The sequence below is a fragment of the Schistocerca americana genome, chromosome 7 (assembly GCF_021461395.2).
Source record: "Schistocerca americana isolate TAMUIC-IGC-003095 chromosome 7, iqSchAmer2.1, whole genome shotgun sequence".
NCBI lineage: Eukaryota > Metazoa > Arthropoda > Insecta > Orthoptera > Acrididae > Schistocerca > Schistocerca americana.
The window spans coordinates 272,959,180-272,981,989 of record NC_060125.1 but is presented as its reverse complement, the minus strand read 5'-3'; the positions used below and the strand labels follow the sequence as shown (position 1 = coordinate 272,981,989).

The following is a 22,810-nucleotide window of genomic DNA, read 5'->3' as shown; positions in this document are numbered from 1 at the left end:
AAAGTATTGGAAATTTTTTTATTATATACAGATGAAAGCCACACTTAAATACTACTCTTCTACATAGTTGCCATTTAAATTAAGGCACTTATCGTAGCGATAGACGAGCTTGGAAATCCTTTCGTCGTAAAATTCTGCCGCCTGCCCCTTCAACCACGTGGCGACTGTCTTTTGGGACAGAAAATGTATGATTTTTGTGTATTTCCTGGAAAGAGGCACTACAATAAACTCTCAAAGGTATTGCCAAACTCTGCACAACCTCAGAAGAGCAATACAAAACAAGCGCAGTGGAAAGTTGGGCTCAAAGATCTTGCTGATTTACGACAACGCCCGGGCCCACACGGCAAATGCCACTCGTGAAGTCCTCGAATCTTTTAAGTGGGAGTTGTTTCCTCATCTGCCGTACAGTCCCGACCTGGCACCGAGCGACTTCCACTTATTCCCAGCAATGAAGAAGTGGTTGGCTATGCAGCGTTTTGATGACGACGCACAGCTTCAAGAAGAGGTAACCACGTGGTTGAAGGCGCAGGCGGCCGAATTTTACGACGAAGGAATTTCCAAGCTCGTCCATCGCTACGATAAGTGCCTTAATTTAAATGGCAACTATGTAGAAAAGTAGTATTTAAGTGTGGCTTTCATCTGTATATAATTTAAAAAATTTCCAATACTCTATTTTTAATTCCAAAACGTCATGTACTTTGTGAATAGCCCTTGTACTTCCGGCACTGCAACGAATGTCTGCCTTGGAATGACCAAAAAAATCCGGATTTAAATACAGTCGAACATATTTGGTCATCGATAGTTGGAGACAGGGACCTGCGTCGTAAACTCTTCGTAATCATGTTTTGCTATGTGGGAGAGCACCGGGCGACGTTGGTATATTTGTAGCCCCACAGTCCTGTACATCGTTCGAAGACTCAACAAACTATTCGACAATGATGGTGGTATTTAAATGAAAAAAATATTTTTATTTCGTAATTTACAGAATTATTTTTTAATTTTTTGTTGGCAAACTAATGCGATGATTCCCTCATGACAATAGTTTTGGCCAATAAAGATTCAAGAGCCAAACATCTATACACTGATAAGCTAAAACATTATGATCGTTTGCTTAACAGCTTGTTATCCGTCTTTGGAACGAAATACGTCACCGATTCTGCGTATAAGGTTCAAAATGGTTCAAATGGCTCAAAGCACTATGGGACTTAACAACTGAGGTCATCAGTCCCCTAGACTTAGAACCACTTAAACGTAACTAACCTAAGGGCATCACACACATCCATGCCCGAGGCAGGATTCGAATATGCGACCGCAGCAGCAGCGCGGTTCCGGACGGAAGCGCCTAGAACCGCTCGACCACAGCGACCGGCTGCGTATAAGGGATCCGACAGTTTGTTGGTAGGTTCGTGGAGGTATGTGGAATTAAATATCTACGAACAGGTCACGTAATTCGCGTAAATTACGAGCCGCTGATCTGCGTACGCTGTGATGGCGCCCAATAGCGATTCACATGAGTTCCTTGGGAATTACATCAGGCGAATTTGGTCGCCGAGACATCAACGTGAGTTTACTATAATGTTCTTCAAAATACTGTACCACGGTTCTGGCTCCGAGACACGGAAAATTATACTGCTGAAAGATGACATCACCGTCGGGAAAGATATCAAGCATGACGGGATGCATGTGGTTCGCAGCTGTCAGCGTGTCTTCAATTGCTATCACAGGTCCCATGCAAGCGCAGGAGAGTGTCTCTCATAGCATAATACTGCTCTCACCAGCACGTTTCGACCCGCCGTTTACCTCTATGACAGCGTTTGGGGAGAAGACCGCATCATCATCATCATCATCATCATCATCATCATCATCAGCCAATTCAATCATTAGATGATGTGGCCTCTTCGAGTCGTGGATTCAGGTAGGCTTTCAGAAGTCTTCTCCAAGTGGGACGGTCTTGGGCAGTTCTCTGCCAGGTGTTACCAGCGATCTTCTTGATGTCTTTGTCCCATCTGTCTGGTGGTCTTCCTCTAGGCCTCCGGTGCTCTCTCGGACTCCACTCCAGTACTAACTTCGTCCATCTGTTGTCTTTTCTTCTTGCGAGGTGGCCAGCCCACTGCCATTTCAAGGAACCTACTCTCTCTAAGATGTCATTAACCTTCGTCACAGACCGGATGTCATCTGCCCTTTTCCTGTCCTTTCTTGTATAGCCCAGCATTGATCTCTCCATGGCTCTCTGTGCTGTCCTAAGTTTCCCTTTTGTGAATGAGTTCAGTGTCCACGTCTCGCATCCGTACGTCATCACAGGAAGAATGCATTGATCAAATACTGCTTTCTTCAGATTTACTGGCATTTTTGATCTGAATACTTTTGAATTCTTCCCATATGCTTGCCAGCCAAGCTTGATGCGTCGATAGATTTCTGGTCTTATGTCTCCCTTCATATTTATAATCTGGCCAAGGTAGACATATTCACTGACCTCTTCTAGTAGACTGTCCTTGACTTTCACATCTCCAGCTGGGACCCATTTGTTGGATATTACTTTTGTTTTGGAAAGGTTCATGTTCAAGCCAACCAGCTGACATTCCGATGCAAGATCTGTAACCAAGTTTTGGAGCTCTGCGAAGTCTTTGGCCAGTAAGGCAATATCATCAGCAAATCTCAAGTTGGTAAGCCTTCTTCCATTAATTCTAATTCCCTTACCTTCCCAGCTCAGCTTTGACATAGCCATTTCCAATACAGCAGAGAACAGTTTTGGGGAGATGGGATCGCCTTGCTTGACACCCCTCATGATGCGGAATTCTTGAGTTGATTCGCCGATGTTAACATAAGCTGAAGAATTCTCGTAGATTTTCCTGAACACTTCAATGTATGCTGCTCCCACTCCTTGCTCACTCAAAGCTTGGAGGACAGCTACATGGCTAACGGAGTCAAATGCCTTTTCAAAGTCAACAAAGGCAATGCAGAGAGGCAGTTGGTATTCATTCGCTCTGCTTATCACTTCACTGACGGTCAGAATGTGGTCAATAGTGCTAAAATTGCTTCGGAATCCAGCTTGTTCTATAAGTTGGGCTGAGTCTAGGGTGGAACTAATTCGGTTTAACAAGATCTTTGTAAAAATTTTGTACAAAATTGAGAGCAAGCTGATAGGACGGTAGTTTTTAATATTGTGAATACTTCCGCATGCGTGTATGTATTTCAAGTGTTACTTCCTCTAGCAGGGCTGGCAGCACTTCGGCAAGAAAATGTGCCTGTCTTTTACCCGTTATAATTTCCTCAATTAAGAAGGACCAATCATGAGATCTCCATTATGACCGCGCTAAACGTTCAAACTTCGGTACCTCTAATGTTCAACCTGCCTCAGGGAGTACGGATTCTCAGCAGCCCAATAACGCATATTTATTACTTTTTGCTTTCGACGATTTGCTATCGTAGCTTTGAAAGATTCTCTTTATTGATGAAGAAAGAACCCACGAGGATCATTTCAAAAGTCTACACACTGCGGATGCGAGACTGTTACAGTGGCGTGATCAGTGTAAAATTCGTAACAGTTGTGAGCGAGACTTGGGGCCTGACGGTCGTTTACGTGTTTCCTGGTTCGCCCGGCTGCGTCGTGAACTGAAAGCGAGTCAGGTCGGATTACACATAGTGACCAGTGGTTCTCCATCGAAATCGAATCTCTAAGTGGAAAGAACTCAAACGGAAATTTACAACGCTTTTAGAGAGGTGTGTGGAAATAGTGTAGCGGATCGTAGAAGAGTATCATGTTGGTCTGCCCGTTTCCGTGAACGTCGGGTGAGCACTGAAGACAACCCAAGAAATGGAAGATCACCAACTGCAACAGACTACAAATGGTTCAAATGGCTCTGAGCACTATGGGACTTAACATCTATGGTCATCAGTCCCCTAGAACTTAGAACTACTTAAACCTAACTAACCTAAGGACATCACACAACACCCAGTCATCACGAGGCAGAGAAAATCCCTGACCCCGCCGGGAATCTAACCCGGGAACCGGGGCGCGGGAAGTGAGAAAGCTACCGCACGACCACGAGCTGCGGACGCAACAGACTACACCTCTCAGGTTATTGTTAAAGACATTTTGAAAGAAGATCGAAAACAAATAATTTGAGGAAATTGTATTTGAGGCCAGAATGTCGGACACATCAGTTTACAGAATCATAACTGAAAAGGTAAAGATGAGAGGAGTTGCTACCAGATGGGTTCCGTGTGGTCTGAGTGAAGCGCAGGACAGGTCGCAAAAGAATTCCTTCTATGTTATATCGAACAGAAGGAGAACGGTTGGTAGAAGTAGCTGTTGACCTGCTGAGACCTGGATACAAAGCAATCAAAGGTGAAACTGATGATGGAGTCATAGCTACAGAGTGCTCCAGGAGACATAAGTAACAGGCGCGTACTACATGCTGTTTTTGCAAAATGTTCTATGCCCGAAAATTCGTAAAAGATGGGCTGACGTGCTTGCAGCTCGTGACCTCAATTTTGCACGATAACGCAAGACCGCATATTACCCTGCCAGTGAGGGAAACGCTCGTCAAATACGGATAGGAAATGCTTGCCCATCTACCACATAGTCCTGATATTGGCCCACCAGACCTAGACTTGTTTGCCAAATTGAAGGAAAAACACCGCGGTAAACGATTTAATACTTTCAGTGGGGTGACCCAAGTAATCAAACAGTTCACCAATGAAGGTGCCCTATTCGGAATACAGAAGTTGCCAAAACATTGGTAAGCTGTCACAAGCAAGAACGGAGATTATATTAATCTCCGTTGTACAAAATATCTTTACAGGACTTTAATATAAAGTCCTGTAAAGATATGTTGTACAACAAAATTATTTTCTTCATCCTTATCTTACAGCGTGCAGAACTTTTGAAAATCACCCTCGTACTATTCTAATGTCGCGACAGAATTCCATATATCGTCTGCAATGTCTACAAATACGGAAAACGTGCGGCTGACTTATTCTACATCTACCATACTCCCCAAGCCACCTGACGGTGTGTGGCGGAGAAGCACTCGCAATTTCTTTGAAGCTAATGTGTGAATTGTGAGCAACAGCTGCCAGAACACCTATTTCGTTCGGCCTGCTCGCTGTAGGTTTGTTCCCTACCCTCTGCTTAAGTAATCAAGTGTCCAAGATTTTTTTTTATTCACTGTAATTGTCATTCTTGTTTCATCTTCAACTGTTCTCGTCACGTCCCTTCTGCATTCTCCGTAAAGAAGTACGGTATCTAGTTTCTCCTGGCTTGTGAAAGAAATTTATTTTCTTAAACTAACGAACTCTCTACAAATGCGAACTAAACGATGAGAACGGAAGCTGCATTTCCACTGCGCCCCTGAAGTACAGGTATAGCGATCACTCAAAGTTCCTTCCTTATATGATATGAGGTATTTCCTTTTTCAGATATGAAATTATGAACTTCCGGGTACTACAGAAATCTAATTCAGGTTTAAAAAGGAATTCTTACTTCTACTTATTGCAATTTATCAGAAACTACTAATAGTTGTCTGAACAGTGAAACGCGGTTGAATTGATCTCTTTTCAACTATAGTACTAGCAGCAGAAATTATTGTGGATCCATTTAAAAAAGAGAAGTCGATACCGATATCTTAGCAAATAAATATCTACGAAACTATTATACAAGTAGGTCATTTCGTGAGGACTTTCTCATAATTTATACGAGAGAAAGCAGAGCTACGGTATCCTGCAAATAGTTCGGGAAATATTTTGGAGGAATTGATTGTCGAATCATCGTGTATATAACAAAGAAAAAAATCTCAATGGTTGCTCATTGTCATCTTATATCTGTGGACGTTTGTTTATGTATTTAACCTGGCAAGTCCTCTCTTAGATCTAACGAGGCATTTTTTCCAATTACACAAAAATATCAAATTGTGAACGAGACATACTGATTGTTAATTACTGCTTCGCCTCTTCCATACTAAAGCAGCTTAGTGTGTAGACAATGAAAAGTGTGTTTTCAGGGTTGGTCTCTCATCAACGAACTGTCTTTCGCTCTTTGCGACAGATTCACTTGGTGACTCCTGCCTTTTCTTCTTTCTTCCTGTTGCTTAAAAATGGTTCAAATGGCTCTTAGCACTATGGGACTTAACATAGGAGGTCATCAGTCCCCTAGAACTACTTAAACCTAACTAACCTAAGGACATCAAACACATCCATGCCCGAGGCAGGATTCGAACCTGCGACCGTAGCAGTCGCGCGGTTCCGGACTGAAGCGCCTAGAACCGCTCGGCCACCACGGCCGGCTTTTGCTTAAAATTCCGAATATGTAACAATATGTCACATAAACATCTCACATAGAGACAAGGCTTCACTGGAATAAAAATAAATAAATAAAATAATTATCTACACATTTACCGTAATTAATAACTATCACAGACAGATCACGAAAACATTACCAATGTAATCAAATAATACGAAGTGTCCGTTTTTAGCTAAAACTCTTATTTCTGTTTTGATGTGGCAGTTCAGTACACATACGTTGTCAAAATTGTCGACTATGGACGAAAGAAGACCTGGAAACAGTAACTATTACATCTTAGTTTTCAAGTTATTTTTGTAAAGTATTTTGGAAGCTGGCGATCCCCAGTGCGCGCTAACTCGAAGTCTTATCTGCTCCTGTAACGGTCACTGTTCGAAACAGGAGAACTGCCCGTGGTGGTTAGTTTTTGAGTCAAGTCAACACACACAAGTTAAGTTGGCACTATAATTCAAATATGTCACATTTCTATTTCTGTACTTCTAAATCGAATCCTGTATCTACTGATGTTTTTCAAGTTTATTGTTAGATCGGTGAGGCATATCTGTATCATTCATTTTAATGTTTGCAGTTGCCCGAGTCTGAACGACAGAATCAACAAAATTATATATACGTGGATGTGTATTCTGAAAATTAACGCCGAAAGCTCTGTGAAAAGCCTCAGAAGCATTGGCTGTTCTTTCAGAGCTTGTAGTACTGGAAGTCCAAATTCTGGGCAGAAACCTAACAAAACAGCCAGTATAACCATTTACCTACATCGGTGTTATTCTATTTATAATCGGAGATAGCCCTGATGCCTTTCCGAAATGTGTTTCCAGCAACAACGATCAATTGTCATGTGCTCCACAGGAACATTACAATCCATTTCCAACTTGCTAGTTACAAACGAGCAGTAGGAACCGGCACTCGTATCACGGCACTCAGAGAAAGTGACTAATGACGACAGTGCTACCAACAGTACAGTGCAAATATTTTCAAGGAGCAAATAAAACACTCGTGCGCAGTCGACCCGTTTATGACATACCTCATCGCGCGCAGTCGACCTGGTTGCTGATGTAATGCTGAAACTGCTCATGCGCAGTTGGGCAAACAATGAACCTTGTCCAGCGCAATCTCCACCCATATAACGACTTTCTGAAAGATTATGAGATCTGACCACTGGACTGAAACATTTACACCACTAACAACGGGAAATGCCGCCTCATAACTTCTACCGATAATCTCCACAACAAGAAAATAGGGATACACTTCAATGTCAAATGGGAAAGAGTGACGGATAAATACCACAGTCAAAATTGCACAGAAACGAATGTAACTTACTACCTTTTCATGAAAACCTCGTCAAGTTCGACTCGTCCACCCAACGCCGCTGTCCAACGAGCTTCATGACTCCGGAACCGAATTTGATGTCTGTTTTTACTGTGCCTCTCTAAAGACGCTGAACGGCAACAGTCGCCTAGAAAACCGTGATAGATCAACCCGAAAACCCCGTCTGCACACGGCAACGCCCTTTCGGAATCTCCCAGTGTAAAAAATAAATCGAACCATTACCATCCGTCACAAAAAAATTCGGTGCTAAGGACTCGGTGCCACAGAGGTCGAACACTTTCAGACGAGAAGAGCATGGCCGGAGAATTGCAGCACCTAAGATTGGTGGTTCGAATGAATGCATACTCCGACTGTCAAACTGACCGGTGTCGCACTCTCAATCAAAGCCTTAGAAAAAGGTTGAGACTGATATCGAGGAAGAATTAGGGACGGCGACTATCACTGAAACAACCGGTTTTCGGTTATACCGGCTTCTTTCAACGCCAGTTTAAGCAAGTGTTAAAACTGCTAAGAATAAACCGTTTCTGAAATAACCGATTTTCGGTTTTTTATTCCTATTATTTCTTGTAATAAACGAATAGACGCAAAATATTAAATAGCCAAATAAAAGAAAAGTTAGTACGTCCACCATTCGCTGCTTTTCTCGACAAATGATAAGTGATTGAACACTACAAAAAAAAAAACCACCAGTATTCTCCTACTGATTCTGATTTTTCGAAACTCTGCTCAAAAATCGCGTCGTAATCGAGGATCATACCACTATTTGGGCACTACGAATAGTCAGTGCTAAGGGGTGAAAACTGAGGCTGAGGAACTATAGTTTCTATGTTATTTTGTCGATTTTCAACAGCTACAAGATGGCATATAATGTAGACACAGGCAACAGATCGGCTAATTTCTAATTTTATTGTAACCTATTAAAGAATCGTCGAGTTTAGGTTTTCTCCTTATATGATATCGCAAGTTTGTTGTGGCTCATCCCGTTCTTAATCTTTTAAAGCATTGTACTTCACTGATACCGCTCTTCATAAAATACTTCCAGACTAGGGATGGTGTCATTCTGTATTACAACTAACGTCTGACGACAATGTTATTAAAATAGCATTGATCGCTTGTACTATTTTCTGTAATAACGCAATATTTCAAAGGTCTGGGAATACTGCGAATAAAAATTACTCTTTTTTTTAAAAAAAAAAAAGGATTATTTAAAAGACAAAAACTTTAGCACTGCTGTTATGGCTAATTAATATTTCGGTTTCCTTGCCTGGTTACTCGTAAAAAAATAAAGAACATCTGTTGTAACCGAGAGCAAACAAGCACCGAAAAATAGCAGTTATTCAGAACTAAAACACCGGTATCGGCCTGTTTTTCCCATCACTAGGACGAGTAGCCAAACATCGCAGATCTACCTTAAGCTGGTCCAATAACCGGAAAGACCGGTAGACTCCTACAAAAACATGGCGACCAGAGTACTACGCTCCCTTCAACTAAGATAAGAAGTCGTCTTTGTGATGTTAAAGACGACCTACGACACGTGTTCGTGGCATGTCTTGAGTGAGGCAGATTAATCAGAACAGTCGAAACATCCTAGCAAATGAGCTATCACCGAGCACTGCCTCGAATGCAATCACGAAATGAAAAACAATGAGTCTAGGTGCAATTGTCAAGTTTCTACCACTGAAAAATTAAGGCGACCATCGAAATAAAGACGTCATACAACCTTATGAACAGCGCCGGAAGTTTCAATAAGACAACTGAGTCGGGCGTCGATGTATTTGTGCATAAAATGAGAGCAACGATTTGGCTGTATATCCAGAGGCACACTATTAACCAATCACGCCGATAAAGCCTCAGATGTCTCATGTAGGTATTTTCACTGGTCATTTCCTACTATCGCTAACAGAACCTCTGTATAGTGCAGCTTTCTTGCAGGACATTTAGAAGTTTCTAGGTCACGGGTGTCATAAAATACCGGCCAAGATGGGAAAACACACTTGGTGGCCAGACACGAAGGCTCCGGCCTCATCCCATTTAGTTCGCGCGGCTCCCCCCGTCGGAGGTTCGAGTCCTACCTTGAGCATGGGTGTGTTTGTTGTCCTTAGTGTAAGTTAGTGTAAGTTAGATTAAGTAGTGTGTAAGCCTAGAGACCGATGACCTCAACAGTTTGGTCCCATAGAACTTACCACAAATTTCCAATTTTTCAACCCATTTAGCAGGATTAGGTCAAGAACGACCCATCACCTCCGGCCGGAGAACAACACCTTTCCTCGGATACTTGCTCAGGCCAGGTAATATTTCACAACCTGGTTCCCTTGACACATGGCTTTCATGATATGTGAAAAAAAGTGCAAGCTGGGTCTAGAATGATCGATATTTTCCAAATTCATGCTGCTGGAGGAGGTCAGTCTGTTCGCGATACCACCCTACGTTTGATCTTAGAATACGTTCCACTGTTCTCCAACACGCGTGTGTCAATAAGACAGGACGGTAATTTATATAAATTCTGGCATCCCCAAGCGGCAATACGGGGCAGCAATGGGGCGTAGCGTAGTGTCTTACATGTTATGGGAGTCGTGTCTGTTATAGTATTCTTATCTCACAAGGTGGCACATAAGTTAAGGCACTAGACTCAACTTGTAGAGAGAGCGGCGGCTGAAATCCGCTACCGATCACCCGGATTTAAGTTTTCCGTGCTTTCTCTAACTCGCTCAAGCCAAATGCCACGATGGTTCCCTTGAAATGTACAACACGTAATTTGCTTCCTTATCCTCTCCTAATCTAAGGCTATTCACTGTCTCGAACGACCTCGTTGTCAATGGTATCGGAAACCCTGACCTTCCTTCCACTATTCTTACTGCAACCACATTGCAGGTGGTATATAGTCTATGCCGGTGTCTATTTCTTGAACACAATAAGTCAAATAATGATGTAAAAAATTGCAAAGGTAGTTGAGTGCACTGAACTGTACGTAGACCAGATATGTAACAGTAGAGAGTATACGACGTACAGAGAGAGAGAGAGAGAGAGAGAGAGAGAGAGAGAGAGAGAGAGAAATATTTGACGGCTCATCAATATATGCCGCCTGGTGTACAAAATGAGGTAGTCCAAAGATGTCGCAGAGTAATAGACCGCTGCAGTAATTGACTTACCTGTTCAACGTGAGGTAGAGAACACGTACAATATGTACGGAAATCGAAGAAAAAAATTTGGAATGTAATTTGCTCGTTCTTGGAAAGGACAAAAAAAAACTATAAAACTGTGCACAAATTTATACAAATCTACATTCAGGACCTAGTTGCCAGTGTTGCAGCACCAGCAGAGCTCACTGTACTTAATATGGTGCTCGCTTAGTCCACTTTCTGGAAAGTCTTAAGAGGCATTTTATCCTCTGCAGAGACATTCTGGGGCAATTGCAGTCCTCTTTCTTTAAAGTGCTTGCTCAGTTATTTTTTTGTTCAAATGCCACGTTATGTGGATAATACTAATATACGTGGGATTGGTCACTTTTTATTAACACATCTGCGTCTTAAAATGCATGGTAATACCCCTACTATATTTCGTTCTGCTCTGTTATGTTTCGACGATATCTGTTGAGTCATCTGGTTTCGTTGTATTGCTTGCTCAGTTTGCAGTTTGCGCCACAGGGCTGAAAACTAGTCCTTGTATTTAGCGATAACGTCGTTTTTTTGCACTGTGACGTCGAAAGTACTGTGGCATTCTTAGATATACAGTTACTTTACTTTCATAGCTGCTCTTTACTTCAGTCACTGACATAAGTAGTGTAATTAGCTTCGTACTATGATCAAATAACAGAAGAAATATAGTAACGCACGAATGGATTATGCTCTTATTGTGAAATAGCTTGATGGAATTAGGGATAAAGTGAAACGAGAAGTGATCGAGAATAGCACACAAGCTGTAGAACAAGCGTGAGAGATATCTAGAAGTCGACGATAATTCTAGAAGAAACATCCTTAAGTCGTTTTTGTCCTAGAAATATTCGGCCATTGATTAGGTCTGAAAAAGCAGTGATATGATCAGCATTCGGTTTTATTTATTATACATCACAGAGTTTACAACATACTGAACATCTATGAAGTTATATTACTTGCGGAAAGAATTTTTTTAATTGAGTAAAAAACTTCTGAGACTGAATCGCGTGTAGTGCAGAAAAAAGACGCATCTGTGATTTTTTGAGAACAAAATAAATTAGTATTCATAGTGAACCTAAACGCAATAAAACCATTTTCATTCAGAAAAAATAAATGCTCCGCTCTGCAAATTATTAGCATAAATTAGTTGTTACGTAACTTACATAGCAAACTAGTAGTGAATTATTAATGAGTAACTAATTGGAATCTGATACGGCCCATCCATGTAAATGATTATATCTTTCACATAGTGAAGTAAAAAACTCTAAAAGTGACACAGAAAGGTCTGACTACAACCTGAATTACAAATTCCCATGTCACTAATACTTGCCGACTAAAACTTACCGTCAAAAATCGAACTAAAAAGTAAAAATCGATTTTACTATCCTGGAAGCATGTTGCAAGTGTCCAGAAACCAAACGAGATGCGAAGCACAGGTTGCACTGGCAGAAGTGAATAAGCTTCAAATTCTTCACAATGATTACTGTTTCTCTCCGTGTTAGACCAACTGAAATTTAAGTGCGTCTTTCACCAGAGGCATTTCGCTTTTATTTACAAAGAATTTTCAGTGGTCATTCTGTGTATTGCAAACCTTATGAACGCAATTCCCCCCCCCCCCCCCCTACCCACGCCTCTCTCTCTCTCTCTCTCTCTCTCTTTCTCTCTCTCTCTCTCTCTCTCACACACACACACACACACACACACACACACACACACACACACACACAAAATGCACTGACAAGGTTGGAATAAACACACCCAATACGAAAAACAAATGAACAAACAAAAACATTGTGCTGAGTGCGGAAAAGTTGAAACTACAATACTACTTTTACGAAGAGAACTTCGTAAGCTTCACAATACGTGTAAAAAACGCAAGTGCAACGAATGAAAAGGAGGGTTTGTAAAAGGCGAGAAATAGTGAGCGGTAATGTGTAACCGGTTTGTTTCGACTCCAACCTCCATTGACAACGACAGAAAAAGCAGTGGAGTTCAGTAAACAAAAAGTGTTAACACCGTACGTAAATTGTACGGCAAACTTATAAATAAAAACTATTTTAATCAATAAGGAGCAAAATTTAGAAACATATTATGTGTAGCATGTTTCCAGAATGACTACTGAAGATGCTTTGCGCATAAAAGCGAAATGCGTCTGGCGAAAAACACTCTTAAAATATTCAGTAAACTTAAGACGGGTGAAAGCAACAGCATCTGATATACAGAGTGATCGAAAAGTAACTGTACACACTTCGTATGTGTAATGCAGGCATCAAAATAAGAGTAAAACTTTATCTAAAGTTTTATCTGAAATTGCTTTATTCCACAATTATGTAGTAAAGTAGGAATCACAAGTGCAACACTAACAGCACAAAATTAATTCCTCTCAGAAAGCAAGGACACGAACGGAGCCGAAATTCAACTCAACTACATACTGTGAAATTACCACAGCTCATATTCAAAATGATGTCCATGCAGATGAAGACAGTGACGTGCTCGACTTCTTGCTTCTTTCGGAATGCTGCAGGCTCCATCTCGTTCTGCACAATTATTTTCAGTTCGCTACTGTAGTTACGCAAAAAAAAAAAAAAAAAAAAAAAAAAAAAAAAAAAAAAAAAAAAAAAAATTTCAAATGGCTCTGAGCACTATGAGACTTAAATTCTGAGGTCATCAGACCCCTAGAACTTAGAACTACTTAATCCTAACTAACCTAAGGACATCACACACAGGCATGCCCGAGGCAGGATTCGAACCTGCGACCGTAGCGGTCACGCGGTACCAGACTGAAGCGCCTAGAACCGCACGGCCACACCGGCCGGCAGTTGTGCTACTGTCTCAATTACAACGACATACACAATGTCTGTGAGGCGGCCCCAGAGGTAGAAGTCCAGAGGTGAAGACCAGGAGATCTGGCGGGCCAAGGAACTGGTCCTGCCCGACCTGTACACTTATCGGGATGAAGAACTTATGAGATACCCTCTTGCCTCCCGACTGAAATATGCAGGGGCACTGTCAACTAACATCAGTAAATAATCAGGGGAATACGACACGCCAACAGCCTCTACTGGTCCACGCTGTAATGCCTACCACAAGTGACATTATGCATCGTTGTTGTTGTTGTTGTTGTTGTTGTTGTTGTTGTGGTCTTCAGTCCTGAGACTGGTTTGATGCAGCTCTCCGTGCTACTCTATCCTGTGCAAGCTTCTTCATCTCCCAGTACCTACTTCAACCTACATCCTTCTGAATCTGTTTAGTGTATTCATCTCTTGGTCTCCCTCTACGATTTTTACCCTCCACGCTGCCCTCCAATACTAAATTGGTGATTCCTTGATGCCTCAGAACATGTCCTACCAACCGATCCCTTCTTCTAGTCAAGTTGTGCCACAAACTCCTCTTCTCCCCAATCCTATTCAATACCTCCTCATTAGTTATGTGATCTACCCATCTAATCTTCAGCATTCTTCTGTAGCACCACATTTCGAAAGCTTCTATTCTCTTCTTGTCCAAACTAGTTATCGTCCATGTTTCACTTCCATACATGGCTACCCTCCATACAAATACTTTCAGAAATGACTTCCTGACACTTAAATCCATACTCGATGTTAAAAAATGTCTCTTTTTCAGAAACGCTTTCCTTGCCATTGCCTGTCTACATTTTATATCCTCTCTACTTCGACCATCATCAGTTATTTTGCTCCCCAAATATCAAAACTCCTTTAGTACTTTAAGTGACTCATTTCCTAATCTACACTCCTGGAAATGGAAAAAAGAACACATTGACACCGGTGTGTCAGACCCACCATACTTGCTCCGGACACTGCGAGAGGGCTGTACAAGCATTGATCACACGCACGGCACAGCGGACACACCAGGAACCGCGGTGTTGGCCGTCGAATGGCGCTAGCTGCGCAGCATTTGTGCACCGCCGCCGTCAGTGTCAGCCAGTTTGCCTTGGCATACGGAGCTCCATCGCAGTCTTTAACACTGGTAGCATGCCGCGACAGCGTGGACGTGAACCGTATGTGCAGTTGACGGACTTTGAGCGAGGGCGTATAGTGGGCATGCGGGAGGCCGGGTGGACGTACCGCCGAATTGCTCAACACGTGGGGCGTGAGGTCTCCACAGTACATCGATGTTGTCGCCAGTGGTCGGCGGAAGGTGCACGTGCCCGTCGACCTGGGACCGGACCGCAGCGACGCACGGATGCACGCCAAGACCGTAGGATCCTACGCAGTGCCGTAGGGGACCGCACCGCCACTTCCCAGCAAATTAGGGACACTGTTGCTCCTGGGGTATCGGCGAGGACCATTCGCAACCGTCTCCATGAAGCTGGGCTACGGTCCCGCACACCGTTAGGCCGTCTTCCGCTCATACCCCAACATCGTGCAGCCCGCCTCCAGTGGTGTCGCGACAGGCGTGAATGGAGGGACGAATGGAGACGTGTCGTCTTCAGCGATGAGAGTCGCTTCTGCCTTGGTGCCAATGATGGTCGTATGCGTGTTTGGCGCCGTGCAGGTGAGCGCCACAATCTGGACTGCATACGACAGAGGCACACAGGGCCAACACCCGGCATCATGGTGTGGGGAGCGATCTCCTACACTGGCCGTACACCACTAGTGATCGTCGACGGGACACTGAATAGTGCACGGTACATCCAAACCGTCATCGAACCCATCGTTCTACCATTCCTAGACCGGCAATAGGAACTTGCTGTTCCAACAGGACAATGCACGTCCGCATGTATCCCGTGCCACCCAACGTGCTCTAGAAGGTGTAAGTCAACTACCCTGGCCAGCAAGATCTCCGGATCTGTCCCCCATTGAGCATGTTTGGGACTGGATGAAGCGTCGTCTCACGCGGTCTGCACGTCCAGCACGAACGCTGGTCCAACTGAGGCGCCAGGTGGAAATGGCATGGCAAGCCGATCCACAGGACTACATCCAGCATCTCTACGATCGTCTCCATGGGAGAATAGCAGCCTGCATTGCTGCGAAAGGTGGATATACACTGTACTAGTGCCGACATTGTGCACGCTCTATTGCCTGTGTCTATGTGCCTGTGGTTCTGTCAGTGTGATCATGTGAGGTATCTGACCCCAGGAATGTGTCAATAAAGTTTCCCCTTCCTGGGACAATGAATTCACGGTGTTCTTATTTCAATTTCCAGGAGTGTAATTCCCTCAGCATCACCCGACTTAATTCGACTACATTCGATTATCGTCGTTTTCCTTTTGTCGATGTTCATCTTATATCCTCCTTTCAAGACACTATCTATTCCGTTCAATTGCTCTTCTAAGTCCTTTGCTGTCTCTGACAGAATTACGATGTCATCGGCGAACCTCAAAGTTTTTATTTCTTCTCCATGGATTTTAATACCTACTCCGAATTTTTCTTTTGTTTTCATCACTGCTTGCTCAATATATAGATTGAATAACATCGGGGAGAGGCTACAACCTTGTCTCACTCCCTTCCCAACCACTGCTTCCCTATCGTGACCCTCGACTCTTATAACTGCCATCTGGTTTCTCTACAAATTGCAAACAGCCTTTCGCTCCCTGTATTTTACCCTTGCCACCTTCAGAATTTGAAGGAGAGTATTCCAGTCAACATTGTCAAAAGCTTTCTCTAAGTCTACAAAAATGCTAGAAACGTACGTTTGCCTTTCCTTAATCTAGCTTCTAAGATAAGTCGTAGGGTCAGTATTGCCTCACGTGTTCCAAAAAACTCGGAAATAATGCAGTTCAGACAAAACTTATTTAACATTTCACTCTTATTTTGACCCATACATTATACCCACGAAATGTGTACAGCTATTTTTGTACCACCTTGCATAACAGTTGCTGTGGAAAAAGGCATTCGTAGGAACATACCATGTCAATGAACAGTTACAGCCCAATACAGATGACTGCAATGGACACACCGAGTTAGGTAATCGCGTAACAGGCGTCTTTCACATTCAAACCCTCCTACGAGAACGTAGTATGGAAGCGGTCTCCCACAGGGTATGTCACTGCTTGTCAGTCACGATGGATGTATCCAACTATGGTGCTTGCCGGTGAGTTACAGGAGCGTGAGAAATTGGCGAGGCTGTACGAGCGGCAGGCGGCCTTACCTGGTTGGCTTTGTTGATCTGCTTCTTGAGGCCCGCGAAAGCCATGGCTGCGTCGTCTGTGCCGGCTGGAAGGTGGGACTACGCGAGAGCGGCTGACTCTGCAACACAGCATGGAGAGAGAGTGTATCAGAGCGCTGCAGGGACAGAGCCGGCATGGAGGCGCAGATTAGATAGCCGGCTACCCGGGTAGTGGGCGCATTGCGCGCAGCGGCGGCCCGGCACCCGCCGTAGCCAGAAAACAAAACAAGTGGCCAGGCGCGAGTCATCCACAGGCGGACGCACTGACCCGTCTAGTATGGTGCGCGACTACCTTTGCCACTGAAAAATAGCACCAAGTTTCCTGACGTTCAACACCTCTAATAACAGATATATGCGTCTGATTTTACAACACTGCTTGTAAATAGACTGTTCACCTGTTTCACAGATACTGAAAGACGGTAACTCCAACTGCTTTTCCAAAACAGAAAACAATGGTTACATAATGTATAAATCCAATGACTGCGGAAGCCGGGGAAGACGTGTAATTTCTTCTTGAACATTTACATATATGTGAGTTTGGACGTAAATGGTTTTCAAATAACCCTTTCACAACCTCTGGCTACTAGTATGTACGTTAACTTTTACTGTGCCTTACAAGGAGAAGCCCCCAGCGCTGCGATTAGCTTTTAGAAACTATCTATTCGATGACGTAGGCTAAGATCCTGTTTTTTCGACCACATTATTGCGGTCATTATATCTATTTCTCATTTTGCTCGACTTTCGTTTTACTTATAAACCTGTTTGTTTAAATTTTCATCTACGTTATTTTTTCCATGGCGCAATAAGTATTTTGGTTATTTTTTCAATGTTTATATGACGATTACCGCGTAAAAAATTTCATATCTGATTACAAAAATACATTTTTCACACTATTTCACAAATATAAATAGCTCAAAAAAATGGCTCTGAGCACTATGGGACTTAACTGCTGAGGTCATCAGTCCCTTAGAACTTAGAACTACTTAAACCTAACTAACCTAAGAACAGCACACACATCCATGCCCGAGGCAGGATTCGAACCATCATCAGTTATTTTGCTCCCCAAATAGCAAAACTCCTTTAGTACTTTAAGTGTCTCATTTCCTAATCTAATTCCCTCAGCATCACCCGACAGTGTCTGACAGAATTACAAGTCATCGGCGAACCTCAAAGTTTTTATTTCTTCTCCATGGATTTTAATACCTACTCCGAATTTTTCTTTTGTGTCCTTTATTGCTTGCTCAATAAACAGATTGAACAACTTCGGGGACAGGCTACAACCCTGTCTCACTCCCGTCCCAAACACTGCTTCCCTTTCATATCCCTCGACTCTTATAACTGCCATCTGGTTTCTGTACAAATTGTAAATAGCCTTTCGCTCCCTGTATTTTACCCCTGCCACCTTCAGAATTTGAAAGAGAGTATTCCAGTCAACATTGTCAAAACCTTTCTCTAAGTCTACAAATGCTAGAAACGTAGGTTTGCCTTTTCTTAATCTAGCTTCTAAAATAAGTCGTAGGGTCAGTATTGCCACACGTGTCCCCATATTTCTACGGAATCCAAACTGATCTTCCCCAGGGTCGGCTTCTACCAGTTTTTCCATTCGTCTGTAAAGAATTCGCGTTAGTATTTTGCAGCCGTGACTTATTAACTGATAGTTCGGTAATTTTCACATCTGTCAACGCCTGCTTTCTTTGGGATTGGAATTATTATATTCTTCTTGAAGTCTGAGGGTATTTCGCCTGTCTAATACATTTTGCTCACCAGATGGTAGAGTTTTGTCAGGACTGGCTCTCCCAAGGCCGTCAGTAGTTGTAATGGAATGTTGTCTACTCCCGGGGCCTTGTTTCGACTCAGGTCTTTCAGTGCTCTGTCAAACTCTTCACGCAGTATCATATTTCCCATTTCATCTTCATCTACATCCTCTTCCATTTCCATAATATTGTCCTCAAGTAAATCGCCCTTGTACAGACCCTCTATATACTCTTTCCACCTTTCTGCTTTCCCTTCTTTGCTTAGAACTGGGTTTCCATCTGAGCTCTTGATATTCATACAAGTGGTTCTCTTTTCTCCAAAGGTCTCTTTAATTGTCCTGTAGGCAGTATCTATCTTACCTCTAGTGAGATAGGCCTCTATATCCTTACATTTGTCCTCTACCCATGCCGGCTTAGCCACTTTGCACTTCCTGTCGATCGCATTTTTGAGACGTTTGTATTCCTTTTTGCCTGCTTCATTTACTGCATTTTTATATTTTCTCCTTTCGTCAATTAAATTCAATATTTCTTCTGTCACCCAAGGATTTCTGTTAGCCCTCATCTTTTTACCTACTTGATCCTCTGCTGCCTTCACTACTTCATCCCTCAAAGCTACCCATTCTTATTCTACTGTATTTCTTTCCCCCATTCGTGTCAATTGTTCCCTTATGCTCTCCCTGAAACTCTGTACAACCTCTGGTTCTTTCAGTTTATCCAGATCGCATCTCCTTAAATTCACACCTTTTTGCAGTTTCTTCAGTTTTAATCTACAGTTCATAACCAATAGATTGTGGTCAGAGTCCACATCTGCCCCTGGAAATGTCTTACAATTTAAAACCTGGTTCCTAAATCTCTGTCTTACCATTATATAATCTATCTGATACCTTTTAGTATCTCCAGGCTTCTTCCATGATTCTTGAACCAAGTGTTAGCTATGATTAAGTTATGCTCTACGCAAAATTCTACCAGGCGGCTTCATCTTTCATTTCTTACCCCCAATCCATATTAACCTACTACGTTTCCTTCTCTCCCTTTTCCTACTACCGAATTCCAGTCACCCATGACTATTAAATTTTCGTCTCCCTTCACTATCTGATTAATTTCTTTTTTTTAATCACACATTTCTTCAATTTCTTCGTCATCTGCAGAGCTAGTTTGCATATAGACTTGTACTATTGTCGTAGGCGTGGGGTTCGTGTCTATCTTGGCCACAACAATGCGTTCGCTGTGCTGTTTGTAGTAGCTTACCCGCATTCCTATTGTTCTGTTCATTATTAAACCTACTCCTGCATTACCCCTATTTGATTTTGTATTTATAACCCTGTATTCACCTGACCAAAAGTCTTGTTCCTCCTGCCACCGAACTTCACTAATTCCCACTATATCCAACTTCAACCTATCCATTTCCCTTTTTAAATTTTCTAACCTACCTGTCCGATCAAGGTATCTGACATTCCACGCTCCGATCCGTAGAACGCCAGTTTTCTTTCTCCTGATAACGATGTCCTCCTGAGTAGTCCCCGCCCGGAGATCCGAATGGGGGACTATTTTGCCTCCGGAATATTTTACCCTAGACGACGACATCATCATTTATTCATACAGTAAAGCTGCATGCCCTCGGGAAAAATTACGGCCGTAGTTTCCCCTTGCTTTCAGCCGTTCGCAGTACCAGCACAGCAAGGCCGTTTTGGTTAGTGTTACAAGGCCAGATCAGTCAATCATCCAGACAGTTGCCCCTGCAACTACTGAAAAGGCTGCTGCCCCTCTTCAGGAACCACACGTTTGTCTGGCCTCTCAACAGATACCCCTCCGTTGTGGTTGCACCTACGGGACGGCCATCTGTATCGCTGAGGCACACAAGCCTCCCCGCCAACGGCAAGGTCTATGGTTCATGGGGGGGTGAGGGGGGGTGGGGGGTGGGGGGGAATGGCCCATAGTTTTATTTAATTAGTTTAAAAAATGACTGTCTCTTCCTCCTCTTTAATAGCGTGCAAAATAACGTGATATATGAGCAGGTTGTCGTGCAAGCCACTTCGCTTTCTGTTATCTCGATGGATTTGACCTCCAATGTATTGAATTGTATTTTGCAATTAATGTTTGCCCTAGCAGATTCTTTTCAACTAGTCCACACTGCATTCAGATACATGTACGTGCCCTCGCCCAAAATTTTCTAATATATTGCAGTAATTAGCCAGGAGCAAAGATTTTTCCATTTTCATAAGTTCTATTGCTCACCCAAAACCTCGATCAACTGCCAAATAACTATTCCCTCGTACTTGGCTAATAATACTGATTATTATCTGAAACACGTTACTTGGTAGTTTTTGCAATGAGCATCATCATGTTTACAAGCTAGGCCAAGAGGCGAGTAATCACGGGCTTATTTACGCACTTTCTTTAAGGCATCTTTCAAATGGAACGACTATGTGAGAGACTTTCTTCGTTGGCACAAGTAAACAGAATAAAATAGTTTACGAACGATAAAATGCTTTTTGCTAGTCGTAGCAATGAGACACATGGTAATATCTACAATGAGTCGTGTGATTTCTTTGTGTTCATGGATTAGCCAGGAGGATCTTAAACACACTGGAAATAAACAAAGTGAGGATGTAAGATGATTTGGAATGGAGAATAATTTCCAGACAGAGTTTAACATGTGAAACAGTTTGACGAGTAATCCGATTTGTTACCACTCGCCTCATCCAAGTTCAAAATTATAGATTTAAGACATTTTACGTCCTTCATTTCTACACATAAAAGCGTACAGCAGCAATGACATGGACCAGAGTCGGCATGTAAACCGGAATCTTCCATCAAATTCGAATGTAAATAGTGATGAGAATTTAAATTATAAAACCGTTCAATTCCATGTGCACTTCGCCTCATTGGTATCTCTAGATAGAAATAAATAAGTAAATTATCATATGCACTCATTTTAATTTAACTATATTTGTATAATTATGCCTGTGGTAGCTGATTTAAATGGAGAAAGTTGGTTTTACACAGTAGCTTAGATCAAGAACAATACATGGAACTTGTTTACGTAGTTAAGGATTTCTCTCACAAACAGCACTCTTCCCACGCATTTTTCAGAACAATGAGTTTGGGAATACTGGTATTACCAATTCACTGTACATCTTCTTCCATGAGCTACTGAATAAAAAGTAAAACCTCCCATCCAAGCAACGTTGTTGTTTTAGTATCTCAGTAAACTAAAAAGTTACGAATATTACCTGATCAGCTAAATAGCGGACGCTTAGTTGACACTACCCAACGAAACCCTGTATCGATATATTTAACCTTTGAGGAAATATTAGTAGTGTCAAAGATACGTAGGGCGCATTGTAGTTTGCAGACATTCGATAATGCTTGTTGATCTCTAATCTTCGAGCCTTCTTTCTGAACAGCAATATTCTTCGTCCTTGGCACAAAGACACCATTTTAATAGCAAGTCTTGTTTATTGTATTACCCACCTATCATACAACACGGTTTCAATAAATTCTCTTACGGAAAAAATTATACGCGTAGCTTGCGATGCCAACTCGCTGTCGACGGCACTGGTAACGAAATGCTTCTCTGGTCCCACATGAGTACAGTGAAAAGCTCGTAACTGACGAGGAGCCGTTGCCACTAGCCTCATTCGAACTGTGCTCCAAAGCATTGATACGCATCACACACATTACTGCTCGGTAAACACACTTGACTCGATTTGCCTCCGAACACAGCGGATAACCATTAGTGCTACTCGGTGCGTGCTAATGCGCACATTAGCGGAAGACACCGTAATTCCTGATTACTGCATCAACGGCATAACTTCCTAACCAGCTAACAAGCAGCGAGGATCGAATGAACACACAAAACAAACGAATCTAATATTATCCATTTCAAGGATGTGAGGTAGCGGTTGTTAAAACAAAAAACAGTAACAGCAATAACTGGTAACATTCACCGTTTTCATGTTCTACGCACAACTCAACAACGCGTTTCGGTAGACAAAGCTATATCATTATGCTGTCAAATTCAGCTCATGAGGCTGAGAGACTATTTATTGTCTCGCGAAACGCGTTATTGTGGTGTGTAAGACACAAAAACGGTTGAATGCTACCAATTATTACTGTTCAAATGAATCCACTTACGGACTTATTTGTTA

The 22,810-nt window shown here is 42.5% G+C and overlaps 1 protein-coding gene across 7 annotated transcripts in view; it reads right to left on the bottom strand.

Annotated features, from left to right (window-relative positions):
- LOC124621853 (endophilin-A) overlaps nt 1-22,810 on the bottom strand; it is a 723,134-nt gene that overhangs the window by 365,578 nt on the left and 334,746 nt on the right. For all 7 annotated transcript variants that reach the window (XM_047147301.1, XM_047147304.1, XM_047147306.1 and 4 more), the window contains one exon: nt 16,888-16,985. In XM_047147301.1, coding sequence (XP_047003257.1) covers nt 16,888-16,932 — 45 coding nt within the window. In that variant the 5' untranslated portion in view covers nt 16,933-16,985. The remainder of the gene's footprint in view (nt 1-16,887; nt 16,986-22,810) is intronic.